Source organism: Dipodomys spectabilis, unplaced genomic scaffold (genome assembly GCF_019054845.1).
Source record: "Dipodomys spectabilis isolate Male_0828 unplaced genomic scaffold, ASM1905484v1 ptg000175l, whole genome shotgun sequence".
In the NCBI taxonomy this organism is placed as follows: Eukaryota; Metazoa; Chordata; class Mammalia; order Rodentia; family Heteromyidae; genus Dipodomys; species Dipodomys spectabilis.
The window spans coordinates 11529773-11556405 of NW_024870852.1; the positions used below are offsets into that span (position 1 = coordinate 11529773).

The window sequence follows — 26633 nt, forward strand, 5'->3', positions numbered from 1 at the left end:
CAATAATGAAATTTCATTATATCAGAATTAAGGACCACTAATGGGCACTTACCAAGTTTACAGAGAAATCCTTTATTTAAACATGTAACACCCAACAGAACTGCTTTTATAGGAGCAGCCAGTAATCAGTCTTCCTACTACCTTTGCCAAAGAAGCCCCTGAGACAATTGCCTGTAAAGTTACTGGGGACAAGGTGTGAAAGCAACACTGACCCTGGTCCAACCTTCCCATTTTATAATTGTGAAATTGAGGCCCAGCAAAGAGTAGTAATGTGTCCAGGGTACAATGTGAATTAAGTGACAGTACCTTACCTCTCAGCCTAGGGCCCTTCCTATTACACTTGGCTTTTATATCACAAAGTCATTTTTTTAAGTGACTATTGTGGCACTTATATCCTGTGCCTGAATGTTGAGCTTGTCTCCCAGTATCTAGTTCCTATATGGTAGACAGGCCTATGGATGTGTATGGCCACATAATTCTAATTTGTACAATGAACATATATTGTTGTTTATTTTTTCCCATGACCTTCCCTGAAGGAAATAGGAGGCTTTTGTCTCAAATCTCATTATCTCAGGGATCAGGAGGTGCACAGGACTTTTATAGGAAACAAAGCGGCTACAGTGAGACAAAGGAAGAGCCAGGAATCCCTGCACTGTGCAGGTACATATCTCCAGAATTATCTCTTTCTTTTCTTGACTCTAGGGATCAGTTATCTGCATTTTTTCCCCATAGAAGTGTATTTTCTATAAGTCAATTCATATGAACTGAGAAGAGGAGGACCCTTTACCAAGGATACCATGTGAAAAAGACAAAAGAGGGGCTGGGAAGGTGGCTCAGTGGTAGAGCGCTTGCCTTGCATGCCTGAGGCCCTGGGTTCGATTCCTCAGCACCATATAAGCAAAAAGAAAAAAAGCCGGAAGTGGCACTGTGGCTCAAGTGGTAGAGCGCTAGCCTTGAGCTGAAGAGCTGAGGGACAGCGCCCAGGCCCAGAGTTCAGGCCCCACAACCGGACCCAAAAAAAGAAAAAGACTAAAGATAGTATAAAAGATTAGGAGGGAAGTAAAAATTAAATTAAAATATTCAGAGAAAGACTGGAAAGGCAGGTGAAACTAAAATTCCCAGTTTATCACCATACCCAAAACTAACTCTAAAACAACCAACTTAATGAAGTTTTTTGTTGTGGACATGTGTCAGGTTTTGTTTAACTCATTAATGTGGAAATTAGCAGGAAGACAACAGCCAACACTGGATTTTAGTTGTTAATGGGGGGAAAAAAAGGCTGAATATAAGGGCTGGGCTAATGGTGCAATTCAATAATCCTAGCTCTTCAAGAGGTAGACTTGAAGTTTGTGGTTTGAGGCCAACCAGGTAAAAATTAGCCAGATTGTCATCAATTTTGTGAACCTGGTATGGTGGTTCATACCTGTAATCTCAGCTAGTAGGAGGCATATCAATAGGAAGATCTTAGTCCTGTGGCAAAAACTTCCTCCTCTTGGAAGAAGGGGTTGCTGGGGTCAGATAGTGAAAGATTTATTCTTTGGCCCCTTCCTGTTACTTTCTGCTTCCTGGCTGCCATGAGATGAACAGCAGCATCTGTTATATGCTTCTGCTGCTATGATGTTCTCCTCATCAGAGGCCTATAGAAATGGAGACAGTTCATCATGGAATGAAACCTGAAATCATGACCTCAGATAAATCTCTCCTCTCATAGTTGACTTAGATATTTTGTCATAGGGACAGATAAGTGATTGACACAGAATAAAGAATTCAAAATACTTTAGGTAAAAAAATGCCACACAATACCTGAAACTTCCCGTAGGTGAATGACAGGTGGATAAATTGCTGTTAGCTCACACACCAATATCTCTAGAAGATGGAAGTAAATCCCACCAGTCACTCTGGACTCCTCTATCCTCAATTTCAGGCTCAAGAAATGTTGGGTAAAAAGAAGCCTTGTAGGTCAGGCTCTATCCCATCAGTCATGATACCTGAGTAAGCTGATATTCTTGATAGGGCAGGTGACTCAGAAAGCATCTGATGAACAAAAGGATTCTCTCCGTTCCCAATAAACTGGTCCGTGAGAATCCTAGCTTTGAAATTCTAATTGACAGAGGAAGGAAAAGATTCATTAGTCTCTGGACTCATTAAAATTCTCTGCTGCTCACCTACAGTTTAATATTGGCACTTCATCAGGAAGAATTAAGTAAACTATGGGGTGGGAGGCTGTTGACAATAATGTCCCCATATTTGATGCCTGATTAGGGGTGTTGGGCATCCTGAACTTTGAAATATATAACTGCCTTGAGAAGTACCTCTCCTAGGACTTAAAATGAATCAAAGTCTCATATTCGTACCACTGTAAAGATCTGAGATCATTCATAAGGGACAATTCATTTTTGGATGTTCCAAAGGACTGAGGCTTGCTTAAGATCATTAAGCACATTATAGTGGTGGTTAAATTCAGGTCACCTTGGCTGAGATCTGAGGAGCATGGTTCAAAGCCAGCCCGGGCAGGAAAGTCCATGAGACTCTTATCTCCAATAAGCCACGAAAACGGGAAGTGGCCTTGTGGCTCAAGTGGCAGAGCACTGGCCTTGAGCTGAAGGGCTGAGGGACAGGGTCCAGACCCAGAGTTCAAGACCTACGACCAACGAAAAACTTGTGTCTGCTATCATTGTTAGTAACCAGCATCATTTTAAGAGTGTCATAATAAGCCTGGTGCAGTAGCTTATACTTGTTATGCTAGCTACACTGGTGGCAGGAAATGGGAGGTTCATGAATTAAGGTTTTGGAGCCCAGCTTGGAGGGGAGGGTGCTGATGTGTGCCTGGTGTCACAGCTATGTGGGAAGCATAAATAGGATTATGGGCTAGCTTTGGGCAAAAGTCAAAACCCTATTCTCACAATAACAAAAGCAAAAGGTCTGGGAGCACTGTCAAGTGGTAGAGTGCTTACAAAGCAATTGGGCAAGGCTCTGAGTTCAAACCTCAGTATTTCCCACAGCATCCCAAAAAAGATTGCTGGGTTAAACACTGGGATACAAACATGTTTAAGATGTAATCTCAGTTTGATGTAGCAAACAACCCTCATAATAAAGGAACAGTCACTTCTGCAGGAGGAAGTCAGGTTGAGCAGTGTGTTGTTGCTTTACTTTCTCTGTCAAATGATCAATGTCTTGTGTAGTTTATAAGCTGGTAGGAAAACTACTTTGTAACGACTGGTATTTGTGTGGCATTTTGTGAATAATAAAACACATTAATTGAATTATTTTTTTGGGGGGGGGGGAAAGGGCTTTGAGACAGAGTCTCAGTATATCGATGAGACTGGCCTTGAACTCTTAAGCAAAAAGTAAAAAGCCGGAAGTGGCACTGTGGCTCAAGTGGTAGAGCGCTAGCCTTAAGCTGAAGAGCTGAGAGACAGCGCCCAGGCCCAGAGTTCAGGCCCCACAACCGGACAAAAAAAAAAAAAAAAAAGAAAAGAAAAAATATTGTGAGTCTTTGCAAATTGGTTCTTTGAGTCAGTAAAGTGCCCTAAACTTGGTAAATTCCTCTTAATTGGATTATGGTTTAAGTGCTTCACAAAGTTAAGAAAACTAGATTAGAATTAGAAGAAAGCATGGGTGCTCTAGGCACTAAGTAGGTATTTAAGATACAATCACAATAGGTCAGAGATGATAGTAGCCCTATAAATTTGTGCCAATATATTTTCCTCAAATTGTGTGTTTCTCAGAAGAGATGTTAGTAATTTGAGAAAAGTCATAATTAAAGTCAGTACATTTCTCTACTACTCTACTGCTGATGTCTTAGATCTGAGTGAGCATGTGTCTCTTTGAAGTGGTTGGAAAGAACTGACAGGAGAGAGAGGAAGGATACAAGTCTCCTGTTAGTTGACCTGGAGCCCTTTTCTAAAGAATTGCCACTAATATTTTGAAGAAAACTCATCTTCCATGGAAGAATTCATACAGTACTGATCTGAGTATTATTCTTTAATTTTCTAGATGAAACAAGTAACTGAACTTACAAAACTCCAAGGATGCCTGACTTCCTATTGAACCACACCACTATTTTCATTGTATCATTCTTCCTTTTCTTTTCTTTCTTTCTTTTTGTCAGTGGTGGGGCCCGAATTTGTCCTGGGTGCTGTCCCTTGGCTCTTCAACTCAAGGCAAGCACTCTACCACTTGAGCCACAGCACCACTTCTGGTTTTCTGGTGGTTAATTGGAGATAAAGAGTATCATGGGGGAGGGGCAGTGGGGGGGAATGGGATGGGAAGGGTAAACAAAGGAGGAGGCTGCAATGCTTGATAAGAAATGTACTCATTATCTTGCCCATGTAATTATAACCCCTCTGTACAGTATTTTCACAATTTTAAAAAAAAAAAAAAAGAATATCATGGACTTTCCTGCCTGGGCTGGATTTGAACTATGATAGTCAGATCTTAGCCTTCTGAGTAACTAGGATTACAGGTGTGAGCCATCAATACCTGGCTTTATTCTTCCTTTTCTAACTAGCAAATTTTAAAATTACAGACAATTCTGCAACTATAATCAGAGAACATTTTTGAATACCATGCTTTTCTGTTTTGTTGGGTTTGTTCAGAAAGCAGGAAAATGAGACTTTTTGATTTCTACATGTTTCCAAGTAGTATAGAGGCCAGAAGTTATGTTATTAGCTGAGCTTCTGAGAAAGGAGCCTCTAACCTGTAAAGCTGAACTGTTAAGAAGTTTGCATTGGCCAGGTACTGGTGGCTCACGCCTCTAATTCTCACTACTCAGGAGGCTGAGATCTGAGGATTGTGGTTCAAAGCCAGCCCGGGCAGGAAAGTCCATGAGACTCTTATCTCCAAAAAGCCACCAGAAAACTGGAAGTGGTGCTGTGGCTCAAGTGTTCTTGCCTTGAACTGAAAAGCTAAGAGACAGTGCCCAAATCCAGAGTTCAAGCCCCACAACCGACCAAAAAAAATTTTTTTTTTATTATTGTGTTTTGGAGGACTTGTCCATAGTATAGCTCTCAGTGAGGACCATTCTGACACTAGTACTTAAGGGAAAGATCCTGAGAGGCATTTGAAGCAAATATACCAAGTTTCTACTATTCTGTCACCATCATGAAGTTCAGTGAGTAGAAATGTGCCATGAGATTTTTCTCCAGCCCTTAGCAGGCGTTGTCCCTGGCATTTCGTGGAGACTATTGGGTTTTACTAAACTTTCTAGATATCTAAATACCTAAATATTTACTAGATCTTGTAAAAAAAAAAAAAAGTACCTCTTTTTATAATTGCAAGGTTATAGAGTAGATTCTTCAAAGCATATCACTAAGGGCAGGATTAGAGTCTGAGATTGCAGGCTTGCCTTCAGAGAGGTCAGAATCTAGTTCTATGAGTTAATTGGAGAGAAGAGTCTCAAGGACTTTCCTTCCTGGGCTGGCACTGAACCTTGATCTTCCGATCTTAGCCTTCTGAATAGCTATGATTGCAGGCCTAAGCCATTGCCACCCAGTGGAAAAAACTTGTTTTTTTTTTTGTTGTTGTTGTTGGTCATGGGGCTTGAACTCTGGGCCTGGGCGCTGTCCCTCAGCTCTTCAGCTCAAGGTGAGCGCTCTACCACTTGAGCTACAGCACCACTTCCGGTTTTCTAGTGGTTTCTTGGAGATAGAAGTCTCACAGTCTTTCCTGCCCGGGCTGGCTTTGAACCGCGATCCTCAGATCTCAGCCTCCTGAGTAGCTAGGATTACAGGTGTGAGCCACCAGCACCCAGCAAAAACTTGTTTTTATGGAGGGGGATGAGGCCTTGTTTTGAAATTGCTAGTAAGACTGAGAAAGTCCTTGTCTTGAGGAGTGTTCATTTCTCCTTCCTGGCCATCTGATAGTTCTTAGGTTATCACATACTTTATAACTTTTTGTACATTTGCACATTTTTTTTTTGAAAGAATGAACAAGGGGCTGGGAAGGTAGCTCAGTGGTAGAGTGCTTGCTTTGCATGCATGAGGCCCTGGGTTCGATTCACCTGCACCCTGGAAGCAGAAAAAGCCGGAAGTGGCTCTGTGGCTAAAGTGGTAGGGCACTGGCCTTGAGCTGAAGAGCTCAGGGACAGCACCCAGGCTCAGAGTTCAGGCCCCAGGGGACACACACACACACACACACACACACACACACACACACACACACACACACACACACACACACACACACACACACACACACACACACACACACACACACACACACACACACACACACACACACACACACACACACACACACACACACACACACACACACACACACACACACGCCGAATGAACAAGGAAGGAGAGGTAGCTTTTGGACAAAAGGCATCTTCCAAGAGAAGCAGTGATTACATGCCTGCTGAGATTGGCAGAGCTATGCTAGGGCTTAGTGAGTATAGTAGTATGTATTATTGCATGAAGTATCTCTGTTTAATTGGTTCGTGAACTTTATTGGAGCTCTTGCCATGTACCTACAATGTGCTAGGTGGTATGAGTAGTACCCTAAAAGTTCTTTACTGCTTGACAAGAGATTAACACATGAAACAAAGATAATTCAGTGTAAGACAGGGATATTCTATGCAGGGGATGAATTGGTTGGTTAACTTTGAAGACCTGTAGGGACTTATATGTATGATACCTTGCTGATACCATATATCATATGACATAGGAATGGGTATTGACTCTCATGAGATCTAGAATGACTACAAGATACTTCAGTGGATACAAGATACTCCTGATCTGCTGTCATTTAGGTTCTTTGTGTATTTGCTCATTGGTGCTGTGGATCAAACTCAGGGTCTTATGCATGCTAGATAAGTGCTGTATCACAGTGTTACTTCCCCAGCTCCTAGGCTCTATGTCATTTCTTGTAGAATGCATTCTTATATCTAGACTGACAACAGTATATAGGAAGCTTTGTTCCATACTTTTGCTTATACTGTTTCCTTTTAAACATTCTATTTCTTACCTGTCCCTCTGAATAAGATGAGAACCAACCTCCCTCCATATATCCTTCCCTCTCTGGTATGGGTTTGAATTCAAGGCCTCATACCTGCAGGTGATCTACCATGTAAGCCATGCCCCAGCTCAAAATAAGAACTTCTTTTTTTTTGGTCCGGTCATGGGGCCTGAACTCTGGGCCTGGGCGCTGTCCCTCAGCTCTTCAGCTCAAGGCTAGCGCTCTACCACTTGAACCACAGCACCACTTCCGGCTTTTTTCTTTTTGCTTATGTGGTGCTGAGAAATCGAACCCAGGGCCTCAGGCATGCAAGGCAAGTGCTCTACCACTGAGCCACCTTCCCAAAATAAGAACTTCTTGATGACTCCTCTCATATTCTTCTCTTATTTCTCTCTATCACTAAGTGACACACCGCTGAATTTTAAGTTTCTGTTATAGTTTGTTGTTGTTGTTGTTTTTTGGTTTGTTATGGGGCTTTAACTCTGGGCTTGGGCACTGCCCTGTGCTCTTCAGCTCAAGGTAAGAGCTCTACCCATTGAGCCACAGCACCACTTCCGGTTTTCTGATGATTTATTGGAGATAAGAGTCTCACTGACTTTCTGCTCGGGATGGCTTTGAACTGTGATCCTCAAATCTCATCCTCCTGAGTAGCTAGAATTACAAGCTTGAGCTACTGGCACCCAGCTTGTCATAGGTTTTTGTTGTTGTTGTTTTGTTTTTAATCAAGATGAAACACAAGCTTTCTTATGATGTGTCTTATCTACACATATCTACTGGTCTGTGAGTTCTTCCAGGGCAGAGGTTGTTCTTTTTTTCACCCTTGATTTCCTGCCCTTCTGACAACAGTAGGTACTCAATAAATGATTCCTTGATAAATGAGTATATAAACCTTTTCAGTATGTTATTCCTCTGCTAAGGAATCTACGTTAACTTTTTGGTATTCAAAACTCTGTACAGCCAAAACTAAAAAACGCTGGAGACTGTTCATCTTCACATGTAACAAAAGAGCAACATTGAGTGATCCTCCTTCATCCCTCACATGACTGGTTAGGTTGCCATGAAAGTAGCATTTCTTGGAGATAGCAGGGTAAATGTATTATAGCTTCTTTGGAAAGTAATTAGGCAGTATATCTTAAGGCTCATAAAAGTGTTCATACATTTTGACCAGCAATTTTACTTCTGTCCTTAGGAAGTAATCCAATGTATAAAATAAGGTTCCCCTCAGATGCTATTATTTATAATAGTGAGAAATTGGAACAAGCTGAAATTACCACCAATCTATGATAACTTCACCTAGGAAAAATTATTAGCTAGTAAAACAATACTTATGCTAGGCATGGTGGTGTATGTCTATAATCCAAGCACTTGAGAAATAAAGCAAGGGCCTGGGAAGGTGGCTCAGTGGTAGAGTGCTTGCCTTGCATGCATGAGGCCCTGGTTCGATTCCTCAGCACCACATAAGCAGAAAAAAACGGAAGTGGTGCTGTGGACCAAGTGGTAGAATGCTAGCCTTGAGCAAAAGAAGCTCAGGGACAGTGCCCAGGCCCAGAGTTCAGGCCCCACAACCGACAAAAAAAAGTAAATCAGAACAAAATGATGTTTATTAAAAACTATACATCTTGGGCTGGGAAGGTGGCTCAGTGGTAGAGCGCTTGCCTTGCATGCCTGAGGCCCTGGGTTCGATTCCTCAGCACCACATAAGTAAAAAGAAAAAAGCCGGAAGTGGTGCTGTGGCTCAAGTGGTAGAGTGCTAGCCTTGAGCTGAAGAGCCGAGGGACAGTGCCCAGGCCCAGAGTTCAGGCCCCATGACCGGACCCCCCCCAAAAATAAAAATAAATAAAAAATAAAAACTATACATCAATATAGATATAATTGCCTAATAATGCTAATTGGAAGAGAAATAGGTTATACTAAACCGATGGTGGTGTATGCCTCTTTAACATCAGCATGAGTTAAAGATGAGACAGAAGATTGTGAGTTTGAGGCCAGCCTGGGCTGTGTAGTCTCAAAAAGAAGAAAAAAGCAGAAAAGATTATCAAATTAAATTTAATGAATGATGTAACACAATCAATAAAAATACAGGAAAGAAATAATAATAAAATGCTTTTGGTAATTATATAAGAAGGATGTTGTTTTTGGTTAGTAGTGGTTTTACTTAGTAATTTCAAGTAATAAGCAGAAGTTCTCAAATAATCAGAAATAATATAAGTTCTTACTCTAAACATTTTAAGATAACGCAGCAAATCTGGTCTTGGCTTCAGTTTTAAGCAAGGGAATGATAGGATATTGCTTTAATAACAATAGAAGAAAAAAAAATAACAATAGAAGAGTAAGACTGGTGGGAAAAATGGATAGGTAGAGGCTACATTCTAAAAAGTATTTAAGAGGCCAAATAAATAGGGGTTGATGAATGACCTGGTACATGTGTATGTGCATGTGCATGCAAACATGCTCTATATATACTTAATAGAAAACATTGACTTGGGTTGTTGACATAGCCAAGGTCACATAACTAGTAAGTACTTGTTTGTGGATTTAAATCCTGGTTGTGTGAATGCTTATGCATGTGTGTACATGCATGAAGCTACTCTATATACCTAATAGAGAACATGGATTCCAGTTGTTGAATAACATAGCCAAGGTCACATAATTAATTAGTGCTCATTTATAGATATAAATTCTGGTCTGTCTAAAACTTAAGACTTTCCCCTTATGGTTGAGACTCCTTTTTCAGTTTTGGGGAATTTTTTTCCTTAATCAGTTGTTGCAGCACTGCCTGTTTAGTGTGGTATCTCCTTTTTGAGGGGAAAGGAGTTCTAAAACAGATTTAAAAAAAAAAAAGACTGTGTACCCCAACAGCCGTGGTATTTGGGTTAATCGGTTAAATTGATTAGTTTAGAAGTCTGTATCATTTTGGATGGCTCACTGTATTTTAGCTAAGCTGTTCATTGGTTATTTATTTGACATTAATGGTAGCAGGGGTTCTTGAACTTAGGTAGGTTAATATATATCCTATTATTTGCAGAGGAGCATTTGGTGATCAAGCCACGTTTATTAATGATGTTACATCTGTGGGAGCAGGAAGAGTCAGGTTGTCAACTTCAAAGGGAGTATCTAAGGTATTCCTGAAGGAAAGGTTTCCCTGAGCCATGCAATACTCCATTCTCATGCCTACCTCCCACAAACTAAACCCAAGAAAAGGTATTCATTTAGTCTTTAGTCTATATTTTGGAATATGATGCCTATCCCCTTAGAAAGGGACCCAGTTCATACTGACATGTTCTGTTAAACTGACTGCATGTGCACTAGGGTTTACTCACTTATAAAGTAAGCGTGGCTTAACCCATTTAGAGGATTGTTGGGTATGGATTTGGTTCCCTTAATTTGTGAAGGACCTTGTAAGCTTTGTAAAAGGGTTTGGATTTGATTCTCTAATGGGTCTTAAGTAGAAGGTAGTAGGGCCATATATGAGGCAGATGCATAATAGTTGTGGAGTTACCTTTTCTTTTTTTTTTTCTTTTAACTCAAGGCTAGCCATAGCTCCATTTCTGCCCTTTTGCTAGTTGTTTGGAGATAAAAGTCTCATGGACTTTCCTGACTTCCTTGAACTGCAATCCTCAGATCTCAACCTCCTGAGTAGCTAGAATTACAGATGCAAGCTGAGCCATCAGTGCCTGGCATGTGGAGTTAGTGTTTTTACAAGAGTGATAAATGCAAAGTAGCTGTGATGCAAATCATTCTTAGTTGTTACTTTTGTGCCAAATATGTGGCACTGTGGGATGATGTTTAGAGCTTGTTCCAGCACAATAACAAAATACCTGAAATATTTATAAAAAGCAAAGGTTTTAGCTCAGTTTTAGAAGCTCTTTATTCTGTAGTTGGCCTGACATTTTGGGCCTGTGACAAGAGTGTATGGTGGACTGAAACTGCTTACATCACAAGCTAGGGAGTAGAAAAAAAGGAAGAAGTACATGCTTTCTTTAAGGACATGCCTCCAATGATCTACAGACCTCCAGCTAGGTCCTTCCTTTCAAGGTTTCCACCAACTTGTAATAACACCACCAGAGTCCTAAGTGATAATAATATCAACATTCTGGAGAGAGGTCAACTTTCCTCCCTACTCCTATTTGAATATGAGAAATAAAAAAGAAAACATATGCTAAGACACATTTATCTTTAGGATCAATTCTTTGTGAGGCTGTGAGGGATGATTTTGAATGAAAAAAAATTTAACTAGCCTTATACCTGAGGGGTACTACATTTAACTGCATTGCCAACTTATGCACCACCCTGATTTCACCCAGTTGGCTGCCTGCTTGGTACCTCTGGCTAGGAAAACCTGCAGCAGCTTTTCATCTATATCGGTGTAGCACATATAAGAAAACAATATGGTATCTCCTTTGACCTTCACAGCAAGCATGCTACAAGTGGGCAGGGGTAGAAATTTTTATCCCTGTTAGATAGGGAACTTTGAACTTGAGAGAAGTCACATAGTTAGTAGAGGTCCCAAGGCTCCACAAGCAAGGAAAAATCTAAGGCTAGGAAGCCCCTCTTACTGGTTTGTTTTTTTGGTTGGTTTTGTGGCCTGAACTTTGGGCCTGGGCATTGTCCCTCAGCCCTTTAGCTCAAAGATAGCACTCTACCACTTGATCCACAGCACCACTTCTGGCCTTTTCTGCTCATGTGGTGCTGAGGAATCAAACCCAGGGCCTCATACATGCAAGGCAAACACTCTACCACTGAGCCACCTTCCCAGCCCCTCTTACTATTTAACTTAGGGTAAAATCTGTCATGTGGAAGGTTGTTAGGTCTCCCTCTCTCTCTTCTTATGCTACTATAGACTGGAAGATGCAGATAGTTTTCTGTAACCTTACTCAAAATGGAGTAGTCATAGAATGTAAGAATTTCAACAGAGACTAAATAGTGAGCAAGCAGGGATGTCTTGTACTATGAGCCCCTAGGTCCTGTTGTCCAGAAGAGAGCTGTGTCACCTTTTGTGGTCTTCAGTGTACAATGAGGCCTTTCTAAGAAACTTGGCTTGTGGGGAGCCTCTGTCTGTCCTGATTTTCATCTCTTTATTTTTTAAAAAATTTTTTGTAGGTCCTGTAGTCTCCTTTCCTCCACATAGTTATTCATTAAATACTTAATGAGTGCCCACTCCTGTGGTCCCTGTTATGTTCAAAGCATGTTTCCAAGGGCTCGAATTTTGAAGCTAACTCATCTTACCTACAGTGATAGTACTTTTTCCTTGATCATTTACCGGTAGGTTTATGTTACAGTAAAACTGATCATCTGCCCTTATCTACTTACAGATACTGTTGTGAATTCTTACACAAATTATTTTATCCTCTGGCAACACTGGTGATATGTATTGCTATCCTCATTTTACAGGGGGAATACCTGGAGCACAAAGAACTTACTTCATGTCAAAGAACTAACTCAATAGCAGAATGAAGACATTTTTGTAGGGTTTTTTGTTGTTGTTGTTGTTGTTGTTTTTGGTCGGTTGTGGGCTTGAACTCCGGGCTTGGGCACTGTCCCTGTGCTCTTCAGCTCAAGGTGAGCGCTCTACCACTTGAGCCACTTCTGGCTTTTGAGTGGTTTTTTGGAGATGAGAGTCTCACGGACTTTCCTTCACTGGTTGGCTTTGAACCGCGATCCTCAGATCTCAGCCTCCTGAGTAGCTAGGATTCCAGGCATGAGCCACCAACCCCTGGCTCACATTTTGGTTTTACAGATTACTCCAAACCACATTCCATAGTCTTTCACATGGTAATAAGGACTCAGACTTTGGTTCCTTGATGGGTCAGGCCGTTAATTCCAATACACACAGCAAGCTATGCCCTTTTCTCTACTGCATCACATGACCACTTAGCTATAGTTGTGTAAGCTCAATTAGAGCAATAAGAAGTTTTGCACAGTGATGAAAATTTGAACATGCATCTGGGAAGATTCAAAGTAATGAATATGCTGGGCACTGGTGGCTCACACAGATCATCCTGGCTACTCAGGTGGCTGAGATCTGTCAGCCTGGGGAGGGAAGTCCATGACACTCTTTATCTGTAATAAACTACCCGGTGTTGAGCGTAAGAAGCTCAGGGCCAGAGTTCAAGCTTCAGGACCAGCAGCAAAACAAACAAACAAACAAAACAAAACATTAAAAAAAACCCACCAACAGTAATGAGTACTATTTTGCCTTTGGATGCTGACTTAACTGGTTAGCCAAACTCTTACGTATAGTGTACCACTCAGGAATGAGTCTGGTGTCCATCTTAACTCTCAGCTTCCTTGATGGAAAGGCTGGTATGTAGATATCTGTGATAGTAACACTGGAAATTAGAAATAATAGACTATTTAAGGCAGGCCCTTTCTCTTCTTGGCTGGCTTTATAGCTTCTAGTGTAGCAGGAGATGGCTCAGGAGTACCAGCCTCTTTAGGAATGGAATTTGCCCTCTTCTCAGGCCTCCAGGCTGCAGGAAGGTTGTTACAGTCTTTGTTTTTTACTGGTTCTTGGGCTTGAACTCAATGTGTGGGTGCTGGCTTGTGCTATTTTGCTCAAGACTAATGCTCTGTCATCACTTGAGCCACAGCTCCATGTTTTTGGAAGTTAATTGGAGGTAAGAGTCTCATGTACTTTCTGCCTACACTGGCTTTGAACCATAATCATCAGATCTCAGCCTCCTGTGTCACTGGGATTACAGGTGTGAGCCATCATGAGCCATCAGTGCCTGGCTGTTCTAGTAAAGTTAAGCCTAGATTCTCTTCCCTTTTAGGATACAGCATTACCTAGAGTAAATGACTAAGATAAGTCACCTCTAGAAGAACTCATTTGGCCTTCCTACTTTCTCCCTTTAAAGGGGCGTGTATGGCAATTTTTATGAATTAACACACCAAAGTCTGAAAGAAATCAAGCTAAAGAATTTGAAAGCACGCCGGGCGCTGGTGGCTCATGCCTGTAATCCTAGCTACTCAGGAGGCTGAGATCTGAGGATCGCGGTTCAAAGCCAGCCCAGGCAGGAGAGACCATGAGACTCCTATCTCCAATAAAACCACCAGAAAACCGGAAGTGGCGCTGTAGCTCAAGTGGTAGAGCGCTCGCCTTGAGCTGAAGAGCTGAGGGACAGCGCCCAGGCCCAGAGTTCAAGCCCCACGACCGACTAAAAAAAAAAAAGAATTTGAAAGCAGTGAAATTCTTAAATAACATTCTTTCTTTGTTTTGATGTCATAAAGGCTGTTGGAAGATTGATGTGGGGAGAGGATGGGAGCTTGCTTCTAAAGTATAGCTAGTCTAAATTATTACTGATTCACTATCAGCATGGAAATTGAGAGGAAATACTTAGAGAACTTTTTTTTGGTGCTGGTCCTGGCTTGATCTCTGGGCCTGGGCTCTGTCCCTGAGCTTTTGTGCTCAGTGCTCGCTATTTACTAGTTGAGCCACAGCTCCACTTCCAGCTTTTTGTGGTTAATTGTTGATGAGTGTTCTGCCTGGGTTAACTTTGAACCCAAGCTTGGGATCTCAGCCTCCTGAGTAGATAGGATTACAGGCATGAGCTACCAGTGCTCAGCCTAGAAACTTTTGTAACAATTTCACATTTTTATTTTATTTTATTTATTTATTTTTTTTGGGTCTGGTTGTGGGGCCTAAACTCTGGGCCTGGGCGCTGTCCCTCAGCTCTTCAGCTCAAGGCTAGCACTCTACCACTTGAGCCACAGCGCCACTTCCAGCTTTTTTTTTCTTCTGCTTATGTGGTGCTGAGGAATCGAACCCAGGGCCTCGAGCATGAAAGGCAAGCGCTCTACCACTGAGCCACCTTCCCAGCCCCTAACAATTTCACATTTTGTTGTATATAAATGTTTGTTTATAATGGGTTGGAGTTTTACAAAACAAACTAGTCCTTCACTCTGAATAGTTTTGAAATGCTTTGGCTTATTTAGTATGTATGATAAAGTAGAAATGACCTTGCCTTGTCTCTAAAAATAGACTCAGAGTTATTTTAGAGATTATTTGATGATAAGTAATATTTTAGGGTACTTAGTATATGCTTACCACTCAGTACCATATGTATATTATTTAATCCTTACCACAGCCCCAAAGCAAGTCATTAATCATCTCCATTTTTCAAAGACTTTGGAGAGTATTTATGGGACTGGCCAGATTCAAACATATAGTAAGTGACTAAGTGGGATTTGCATAGGAGTCTAAGAGTGTTCTTAGCCTAAAACATGAAAAGGTTTTCTTTGTCACTCTATTTTTTTCTATATCACTAGAGATATCACTTAATTCTAGAGATATCACTAATTCTATCTATGACTTAACTCATTTTGTAACTTTGAGTACACAACTTTTCTGGATTTTTAAATTTTCTCAGTTTACCTTCCATGTTAGGGACTGTATTTCTTTAATCTTCATTTCCATAGTATCCAGCTTGACAGTCTCTCATATAATACTGAATGCTGAGGCTGTTAGTTGTACTAGGTTCCTTTCAGACTCTTTCTCTAAATATCTTAAACATTTTACCCTCTGACCTACCTGGAGCATATATTTCCCACATAGTCTACCTGGTAGCACAATCTTATTTCCTCGTGACAGTTAGGCAGTCTTCAGTCTGGGCTTCACAACAGCCACATGGCAAAAGTACACTGTAAGATGTGCTTAGGGTAAACCATTAGGGGCTAATACAAGTTAAGGAGTATAAAGAGTCAGCTCACAAAGTCAGGAAAACACTCCATTTCTACTCAGTGGGGTTAAGGCCTAAGGCCTAGAGCAGCCCTGCTGGCAGCACTGCCAGGCCTGAGTAATGGCTACAGCTTGGAGCAGGGTTTTCTATGAGCTGCATCAGGGTCTCCAGTAATTGGAACATGGCACCTTCCGACTTATAATGGATAGCAGAAAGAGAAGGGCATTTGTCACTGCCTGACTTCCCTGCAGGAGAGAGGCTCATAAGTCACAGCTGACAAACCCTTTGATGACTTTTAAACTTCATTTACAGAAAAGAATAGCTATAATCAACCAACAGCAAGCAGTGACTAATCTTGCCACATTATCACTGTGAGGAGCCAGCCCCTTAAGGCATGGTAAGGGGGAGGGGACCGTACCCCAGTCTCACAACAAGTGCTGAATGGCTCTTCGACTTGAGTGGGTACCCTCATCAAAAATCAGAAAATGTTAAGAGATAGAGGAAGAAGCTGACCAACTACAAGCAGGTTCAAGACTTGTTCTTCATTGAAGCCAATATTGTGCTGAGATTAAAAGGACCAACTGTTGTCTCATACAGATTTGTCCCAGTTCTGCCATTGCCTGGGTAGAGTAAAACTAAGTACTAAGGCTTAAATTCTTCATCTGTGAAATGGTTACAACATATATGCAAGAGGTTTAGAGTGGTTCCTGGTACACAGTAAGCACCTATTTAATCCTGGAAGGGCCTTTTGTAGTCATATGGGTCTGTTGGCACATAAGCAGCAAAAACCAATAGCATTTTTCTTGTGAATGAAGGCTTAATGGGAACAATCTCAGGAGTAGGAAGAGTATAAGTTTTTAAAATCAAGACAAACAGGATCTTTCATTCATGTCAGTTAATGTAACTGAGGATAAAACATTAAGCTTTCTGAGCGAGTTTTTTCACCTGTAGAATGAAGGTGATACTACTTATCTCATTAGTTTGTGATCAGAATTATGAGAGATTATGCCTGTAAAGCTTCCAACAAGTACCTGTTAAAGTTGCTCATATTAAACTGTGTACTCCTTTAAGACCAGATTTGTATCTATCAAGGAATAGTTGATATTCTACTTAAACATTTATTTCCTAGGCCCATATACACTTTGGAAGATAGGGGTGAGAGAAAGGGGGAGGGCACATTTTGTACATTGTCCCTACAGTTCATCCTGCTAGTGTAGCCTCTTCCTTTTTCAGTGGTAATTCATCTTAAACACTTCCCTCTTTTCTTTTTCTTTGTCATTTGTAAGGCTTGAACTCTGGGCCTGGGTACTGTCCCTCAGCTCTTCAGCTCAAGACTACTGCTCTACCACTTGAGCCACAGTATCACTTCTAGTTTTCTGGTGGTTCATTGGAGATAAGAGTCTCATGGACCTTCCTGCCAGGGCTGGCTTTGACTGGTGATCCTCAGATCTCAGCCTCCTTAGTAGCTAGGTTTATAGGTGTGAGCCACCAGCGCCTGGCAACACTTTTCTTTTTCATAGAACTTTCTATTGTTTTCTTACTCCTTCTCTGATCTCCCATATTGCTTTGCTTAGGTTCCTTCCCGGTGTTTTGTGGACATTATAGGTGTCCCTGCTGGAAGTAAAGTACTAGACCAATTGCTGGATGATTAAATGGTTAATTTGTTCATTAATTCTTGATCCATAGTTAGCTTAGAATTTGAATTTTTGTAGTTATGATTAGATAGGTGGGGTTGCTTTGGCAAATAAGGAGATTAGCAATCTCTATGTATATGTGCGTGTGTGTGTGCATGTGCTTGGACTTAAGGCCTGGGCACTGTCCTTGAACTTTTCTGCTCAGGACTAGCACTCTAACAATTGAGCCACAGTTCCACTTGCAGCTTTTTGGTGGTTAATAGGAGAGTAGAGTCTCATGGATTTCTTACCCTGGCTGACTTCGAACTGCAATCCTCAGATCTCAGTCTTTTGAGTAGCAAGAATTGCAGGCATGAGCCACTGGCGCCCAGTTCGATTAGCAATAATCAGTTTTGGGGACTACAAGTCTAAGATAATTACTCTCCCACTCTTTTGTTACTTTTCTCCACATCTGTGAAGGGGCACTTCTATCATGTGCTAAACCTCAGCCTAAAGCTAGTCAAGGATAGAGTTAGTATGTAAGGTGCAGGAAAGGCAGGCTATCACGATAATATACTCAGACCACACTGTGAGGAAAGAAGACTGAGGCCCCTCTTGACTTCTGTTTGTGCTTTGACCTTCCAGGGCTTACCGTATACTGATAACAATGTTTTACTATGGAACTAGAGCCTCATGTTACAATTGAGGAGTGAGAGCGATTGAGCAAAGCCTGGAACATCTTTACCAGACCTATACAGTAGTAGTTTGACAGGCATGGGGAAGATGCACCATTTTGGAGTTCCTAGGTACTTAGTACTAGAATAAGAGTGAGTATGCATAGCCTCCCTACCCTAACTTTCCTGATCTCAGGTGAAATGGTGCATATTAGGGCTGGAGTGTGGGTGACCTAAGTGCCAGGTTGGATTCATCTGCTCTTATAAGGCAGTTGGGTTGTCTGGTGTGTTTTTTGTCATTATGATACAATACCTGAGTAAGTCAACTTAAGAGAAAAAGGATTTATTCTGGTTTATGGTTTCAACATATGGTCATCTGGCTTCATTATTTCTGGGTCTATTGGTAAAAAAGAATATCATGATGGAGAGTTGGTGGACCAAAACTGCTCATATGGTGGCTAGAAACAAAGGATTCAGGAAGGGACCAGGCACAAGATATACTGTGACCTTCATACACATGCCCCAAGTGACCTGTTTCCTCTGGCCAGGTACTGCCCATTCAGCTAAGAACTCATCAGTGAGTACAGGATCCAGAGCCTGTGTTCTTTTTATTATTTTGTATACATTTTGCCTTTGTTATTAGGAAATAATTAAAAAAAAAATCTGAAGTTGCTCATGGGAATAGAAATGCTAAGGAACTAAAGGAGCACTTTTTGGGAAATTAGTTCTGTCTGGCCAATAATGATCATTTGGGCGATGCTGATGAGAAGGGGCCTGCCTGGTGAGTTTAATGAGATTAATAGAGATGTTCTGTCATCCCTGGCTGTCTGGTAACCAATATTTTTTGAACCAAGGAGAGGGCCTGGTTATGATCTGTAAATAATTGTTCGGATTCTACAGAATCCATCTCCCTATCACTGTCAGCTTTTTCTCCTAAACCATTCAGACATCCTCAGAGTTACTTAAGGTTAGTGGGCTTTCACTCACTGTTGTGTTCATCTCCGTGAGGAGAATAAAACCAGTAGAGTTCATCGGGACTGGCTTGAACATTCTAAACAGCACTAAGACACCAGCTTGAGCCACCTTTGAGATCATCTTTCATCAGAAGTGGGTCAGAGATGGGTAACGCTGGATTTAATCTAAGGCAGGATTAGAAGCCCAGAGGGGTGACATGGCAGACTCAGAAGCTTTAGGATAACTGTTGAGATAGTAGTATGTAGAATATGAAACCCCCTAACTACTTCCCCACTAGTCTGTTGGCCTTAAATGAGTCACCTATGCTGATCCACAGCAAATGAGACTAGCAATATGAAGATGTCACAGTCCTTTAGTCACCAGATAAGGGCTGAGTTTCTACTCAGTCACAGGAACTTGAGATACAATATGGGAAGAATTTCAGGGAGGCTTATACAAACTCATTAGGTGGAAGTTTTAGTAGGGATTTATTTTAGAGTAACAGGATAAAGTTGAGAGGGAGTGAGGGAAGGATGTGTCCTGCTTCTTAATGCAGGAAAAAGGAATAAAAGTCATAAAATAGTGGTTTTTATCTTCGGTCTTTATACTGGTTGGTGCTATACATGTGGTCATATTATCTGGCATCTCCTAGTGATTAAACAATGCTTCTGAGTGGCCAAGATGGATGGTATTTATTCTAAAATATCAAGTTGTTAGTCAGGCACCCATGGCTCACAACTGTAATCCTAGCTACTCAGGAGGCTGAGATCTGAGGATCATGGTTCAAAGCCAGCCCGCACAAGAAAAGTCTGTGAGACTCTTATCTCCAATTAACCACCGGAAACTGGAAGTGGCACTGTGGCTCAAGTGGTAGAGTGCTTGCCTTGAGCTGAAGAGCTAAGGAACAGTGCCCAGGCCTAGAGTTCAAGCCCCATAACCGACCAAAAAAAAAAAAAAAAATCAAGTTGTTATCAAGGCCTACCCAGGTTACAAGAACAAGAGGTACCTTCAGGACTTCTCTTTGCCAGATGTAATGTCTAATTTTCTCTCTATCCATTTGAAATTTAAACTTTCAGGGACTTAACCTTGCCTGGCAAGTACTCTACCACTTGAGCCACATTCTTTTGCTTTTGTCCTTTTTATAAATAGGATCTTGCTTTTTAGCCAGACTGATGGGGACTTTGTTTTCAGCTTTCCATGTGGCTGGTTTGACAGGAATGTACCACCATGTCCAGTGTTTTGCTAGTTGAGATGGGATCTTGCAAGATTTTTCTCTGAGGTAGACTGTCCATCTTAGCCTCTGAAGTAGTTAAAGCCGAGTTGTAGCTTTACATTTCAAGGAGAAGGCAGGTTCTGATAGGTTCTTTATATTCTCTATTCTTGTGGCTTAATATCTAAAAAGGGTAGTAGTGGTTGATGGAAGGTAGCTTGCTCAAGTTCTGGTTTTTCAGTTTACTTCCTCTTCCAACTTCTGAATCTAGCCTTTTTAATACTTACTATTTTTTTTCAGTTTACTTCTCCTTACCTATCTGGCCTCACTTTCATTCTGCTGTTAGAAAAGAAAAAGTTGGGGGCTGGGAAGGTGGCTCAGTGGTAGAGTGCTTGCCTTGCATGCATGAGGCCCTGGGTTCGATTACTCAGTACCACATAAGCAGAGAAAGCCGGAAGTGGGGCTGAGGCTCAAGTGGTAGAGCACTAGTCTACAGCTGAAGAGCTGAGGGACAGTGCCCAGGCCCAGAGTTCAGGCCCCACGACTGACAAAAAAAGAAAAAAGAAAGAAAAAAAGAAAATGAAAAGGTGATTTATAAACAGAAATTTATTTCTCAAAGTTCTGGAGGCTGAGAAGTTCAAAATCAAGGCACCAGCAAATTCAATGTCTGATGAGGGCCTAGTGGCTGCTGACTTAGGGGACAGCTGTCCTTTTGCCCCATTCTCATGTGGTAAAAAGTACACATTAGCTCTCTAGAGTCTTTTTTATATAAACCTGTTTGTGAGGATTTTGTCTTCATTACCTAATCACCTTAAAAGGCCCCACTGTTACGTTCTTTTTTTTGGGGGGGGGGGGTGGGGAGGTCAGTCATGGGGCTTTATCCCAGGGCTTGGGCATTGTCCCTGAGCTCTTTTCACCCAAGGCTAGAATTCTACCACTTTGAGCCACAGCTCCACTTCTGGTTTTCTGGTGATTAATTAGAGAGTCTCATGGACTTTCCTACCCAGACTGGCTTTGAACTATGATCCTCAGATTACAGTAGCTAGGATTATAGGCATGAGCCACCCATGCCCAACTGTCTTGTTCTTAGATTACCCTGGGGACCCTTTCTGCAGAAAGCCAAACAATTAGATTAATCAGTGTTCAGATTTCCTTGACCAGATGCAGGAAATAGACTTACATGTGACATGGCTCCTTTTGGTATCATACAGAACATACTCTCACCTGAACTTGGCCCTAATCTAGAATGGTCCACAAATGTCAGTATTACTAGAATAGAAAAGGGCTTAAAAAGTTTTTTAATGTACATTATCTCATACTTCAGGTGATTAGAGAGAAGATTGGGTAGTGCCAAACCTGAGAGATTGAATATACTACTAAAGGGAGTGCCTACTGATGCCTCCATAGTGCCAAGCACAGGTGCTTTGCAAATACTTCCTGCTCAGTAATGTTAGAGGCTTCTGGCAGAGGTCTGAGGTATCCACAACTATCCTACCCCTGCCAGGTCAGTGACAGCCAACAGTCATCAATATGTCTGTCGAAATCATCCCTTCTCTCCTTTATCTCAGTTGCACTGAAGTCCTGGTTGGCTTCCTCCAGTCAAATCAAAACTATTTCCTTAGTGATTTTGATATCACATAGGAGCCCCATCGCCTTCTTGTATACTCATGATGACAAGGAATTAGCCCTTTGAATGGCATGATCCAAGTAAGAGAGGGATTATCAGAACTGTGAGAAGTGAGCCACTCAAAGGAATCACATGGACAAGTGTTACGTGAAATGGGTAATTGGTGTCCTTCACTGCTTTATACATAGTGATGATTGGCTGTAAAGGTAAACTAAGTAATAAGAGTTCATCCCTTCCAAGTAGATTCCTAAGCTGGTACCAGCCTTCAGTAGCAGTGATGACATTCCCTCAGTCTTTGGCTTCAGTTGGTGCATGCCTACCCCTCATGTCTCCTGGTCCACCCTATGATTTTTCTTGTAAAGAGTGCCACCAGCTGGCCAGAGCATGCCAGCTTCTAAAACTAGAAATATTTAAAAGACATGCGAAGTCTTTCACCTTAGTATGGCAAAAAGATTTCTTTTACTTGTTTTCTTAGCTTTCTTATCTAATTCTCTGGAAATAAGTCCTCTTTGCCCTCAAATAATTAGGTAAATAGGTCTGGCTGGTGAAAGTTGTTTTTTTTCTGGTTGTGGGGACTGAACTCTGGGCCTGGGAAATGTCCCTCAGCTCTTCAGCTCAAGGCTAGCGCTCCACCACTTGAGCCACAGCGCCACTTCTGGCTTTTTCTGCTTATGTGATGCTAAGGAATCGAACCCAGGGCCTCATGCATGCAAGGCAAGCACTCTACCACCTAGCCACTTTCCCAGCCCCTGGTGAAAGTTTTTATACATGTGGCATCTTCTGAAATGGCCTGAGGAGGTTGAGATTGTAGTTGTACCAACCTATACCAATGAGCAGAAGATATCTACAGGACATACAAATGCCAAGGCCTTTTCTTTTGACATTGAGCTGCTTCTCCCTGGAACCTATACCTAAGTATACCTTCTTTAGAAAAAGAAGTCAGCAAAGGGATAAAAGACATACCTAGCTGGGCATTGGTGGGTCACACCTGTAATCCTAGCTACTCAGGAGGCTGAGATCTGAGGATCTCGGTTAAAAGCCAGCCCGGCCAGGAAAGTCTATGAGACTCTTATCTCCAATTAACCACCTAAAAACCGGAAGTGGCGCTATGGCTCAAGTGGTAGAATGCTAACCTTGAACTGAAGAGCCTGAGGGACAGTGCCCAGACCCAGAGTTCAAGCCCCATGACCGACCCCAAAAAAAGAAAAAAAGAGACATACCCAGAGTACAGAAAACAAAGTATTTGCAAATTTGTTCTCAAGCAAAACAAAACAATGTTTGAATGAAAATAAGCACAAACGTAGGAAATAATAAGAGATTATTAAAGGTGCTTTTCAGATAAATATGTCGTTTTACTATGATATTTAAATTGGCTTTAACTTTGGGAAGCAGAGTGATGAAGTTGATAGTAGTGGGCTAAGTAAGTCTATGTCTAGATCAAACTAAACAGTTTCTATAATATGTATTTATTTGTAATTACCATAGAGCCTCTTTGCTACTCTTTTTTTGTGTGAAAATACTGTACAAAGGGGTTACAATTACATGGGCAAGATAATGAGTACATTTTTGTTGTAATGGGTCCACCTGTATCCCTATTTAAATGATTTGCTTTTTCCCTTCCCCTCCACAAATTATACCAACATCAAATACAGTGAAAGCAGGGGTTATACCGTGGGGGAGGGATCTTTGCTACTCTTCTAGAGTAGCCTGTTGTCCTACATTGAGGGAACAGAAAGAAGAGCTGAGGATTGTCTTTAAATTTAGATTCTAAATGATGTAACATTTGAGATGGGTATTAATGTGTGGGTTTAAAAGAATTGGACTCAGTCAAGCAGACTAGTTAATCCCAGCCTTACCATTCAGCATTGTGACTTCTCTGACTCTGAATGTCAGGTTCTTCCCATCTGCAATATATTAAGTGTATGCTTGTCTACCTACATGAGTACCAAATGAGGAAACAATGTAAAGCACATGAAATAAGCATGAAATAAGTGGTAACTTTCTGAGATGCAAGAAAACACATGCAGAAACAAGGAGGTTGGATGTTGCAGGGCTAGGAGTATTTAAAAAGGCAAGGAGCAATAATCAGTTAAATCAGGATACACGTTGTGAGCAGCCCTTGATTCCAGCTTGGGACCCAAACTCACTGTGACTTTCTTTTCAGGTGGGCACCATGTCTTTGAAGATCCAGACAAGTAATGTAACCAATAAGAATGACCCCAAGTCCATCAACTCCCGAGTTTTCATTGGAAACCTCAACACAGCTGTGGTGAAGAAGTCAGATGTGGAGACTATCTTCTCCAAGTATGGCCGTGTGGCTGGCTGTTCTGTACACAAGGGATACGCCTTTGTCCAGTATGCCAATGAGCGCCATGCCCGGGCAGCTGTGCTAGGAGAGAATGGACGAGTGCTGGCTGGACAGACGCTTGGTAAGATAAGTCTCTCCACAGGAATATCTGAATATCCTATAGAGTAGTTTGCTGTCAATTCCCTAGTTCCTCACAATTCAGTTCTCCTTTTAGACCCCTTCTCTACTCCTCCCAACCACTTCTACTGCTCAGAGATTTTATAACTTGAACAGATTATGTTATGTCACAAACTATGTAGTTATGATAATGCCTATAGAAGAGAATTAACAGAAGCCTCTGAAAATTATTTTGTCCTGTCTCTGCTTTCTCGGTGCTTCTTAATAGCAAGCTTTAAGGTTTGGTTAAAATTTAAATTCCTTAGGTAGAAAGGTAACAGTGGACCCTGTTATAGTCTGTTACTTTGGTCTGCAAACGGTTCAAGTTAGAGTCTTTTCTGACCACCAGGAGGAAGGAGTTGGGAATACAAGGACAAAGCAGGACAGGTCCCTTTGCCTTTGTTAGTACATACATCCACGGTGTAATGTGTGTAAAATTTGTTTATACACATTCTTCTTTGTGTATATTTATGTTTGAGAAGGGCAATATATGTATTTGATACAAAGTATATAGATGTGATTGAATATGTGGACTTACACCTTTTTGTGGATAGGTGTGTGTAAGTGTGTGTGTTTGAATATACTTGAATGTGTATGCAGGTATGCATATATTTATCAAATATTTATTTAGGTCCTATGTATTAAACATTGATCTAAACATACATTTGGTAGAATATCTAAGATTGTGTGTAGACTTCTTTACCTGTGGACAATTACATATAATGTGTGTGTGTGTGTGTGTGTGTGTGTGTGTGTGTGTGTGTGTGTGTGTGTGTGTGTGTGTGTGTGTGTGTGTGTGTGTGTATATACTCAGCTATATATAACTATGTACATTATGTATACCCATCCAAATCTGAGTATACTTGAGCGTAAATGTTATGTGTGTATAACTTTCTTGCTTGGATATGTGAGGTAAGTATATATTTCTCTATACTTGATGAATATACTTGTGTATATATGCATATGATGTACATGGTATATGCATGTATGTGTGAGTAGTTCCTTAGCAGATGTGCATATATGTGATTCCATGTATATGAATACGTAAATACCATATCAATGTGGGATGTCTGGGTATGTATCTGATGTATGAAGACATTGTTTTATTGGCTGCCTCAGTACATGTAATTAACATAAGTACATAAATTACTATGTGGGTACATGAATGACAATAATATGTTTGGGCATAATGCTGTCACGTCAGAATTCCAACTTTGCCTTCTCCCTCCACACAGATATCAACATGGCTGGAGAGCCCAAGCCTAACAGACCTAAGGGGCTAAAGAGAGCAGCATCTGCTATTTACAGGTGGGGCACTCATTTTGTCTTAGGTGTGTGGGTTCAGTCCTTCTTTCCATAGAGAGAATAAATGCTGGTAGTGACGGTGTGCTGAACCTAGAACTTGGCAATCTGTAGAGAGTGGGCTAAGCTCTGGCCTTCTCCCCTTTGTTTCCCCAGTGGTTACAGCTTTGACTGTGGTTACGAGTAAGACAGCTTCTACAGTAGGTGAGAGAAGAGGGTTGTGCCCAGGCATGAACAGCCAAGCTGGAAAGATTATAAAGGATTACTGGTGAAGCCTATTCAGTCTTTTAGTTGGGAAAGGGAGCCCACAAACATGAATAAACATCTGTTCAAGGTTGCTCTACAAGTCAGCGGCAGACCTGGCACAAGGGTCTCATTCTGAGATGCCCAGGCCAGAGAGACCACCATCATACCACACTGTCTCACACTGACTGTCCTTCCTCCTTCTAGTCCTATAGTGAGACTTGAGGGACTGTACAGCCAGTGGACTTTACAGAAACATAGCCAGTTGGAATATACAACAGCAAAGAACTAACTGCAGAGTTTGAGCCCTCAGACTCCTGTTTTTCATTCTTGTACTTTTCATTCTCCTTGCTTCCATGAGGTGTCCCTAGTTAGCCAGAAAAAAGCCAGAGCTCATTCTGAGCTGCTTAGGCTTATATTTATAGTTAAGAGGCCAGCAGCCATTGAAAGTCTGAATGAGGCTTGCTGTAGGTTCCCACTAGCCATATTGTTGACTAGAAGTCATGGTGAAGACTGGCCCAGACTCTTCCCTGCTTCTCTCACTCCAGCTGCCCACTCCAGGTAGCACAAGAAGAACAGGATCTCTTGAGTCTCAGTTTTTCTCCCTAGGGGCAGGGTATTAGGAAATATTTTAATGTGGTGGGAAGTGTCTTAGTCTGGGAGTTGGAAGACTTAGTGCTAATTCCAAATCTACCACTGAATTCATTGTGACTTTAGGCAAGTCCCTTCCAACTGATCTTTCAGGTCTCATCTAGAGAGTGAGCGATTGGTTGAGTGATTTCTGACTAAAGCCAGAACTGTCCCTTTTGGGTAGAAATAAAGGGTCCAGGATTGTACCCATCCCTAGAGACTCCCAACCTCAGCCATCACCATCCCTAGGACAAGAATTCCCTAAACAAGAGTGC

The 26633-nt window shown here is 41.5% G+C and overlaps 1 protein-coding gene across 7 annotated transcripts in view; it reads left to right on the forward strand.

Annotated features, from left to right (window-relative positions):
- Positions 1 to 26633, forward strand: part of Raly (RALY heterogeneous nuclear ribonucleoprotein) — a 68248-nt gene that overhangs the window by 36465 nt on the left and 5150 nt on the right. For 4 of the 7 annotated variants that reach the window (XM_042694252.1, XM_042694249.1, XM_042694247.1 and 1 more), the window contains 2 exons: positions 23884 to 24148; positions 25419 to 25491. In XM_042694252.1, coding sequence (XP_042550186.1) covers positions 23893 to 24148; positions 25419 to 25491 — 329 coding nt within the window. In that variant the 5' untranslated portion in view covers positions 23884 to 23892. Of the gene's footprint in view, positions 1 to 23882; positions 24149 to 25418; positions 25492 to 26633 lie in introns of all 7 variants that reach the window. The other 3 variants (XM_042694250.1, XM_042694246.1, XM_042694248.1) reach the window with 2 other exon arrangements.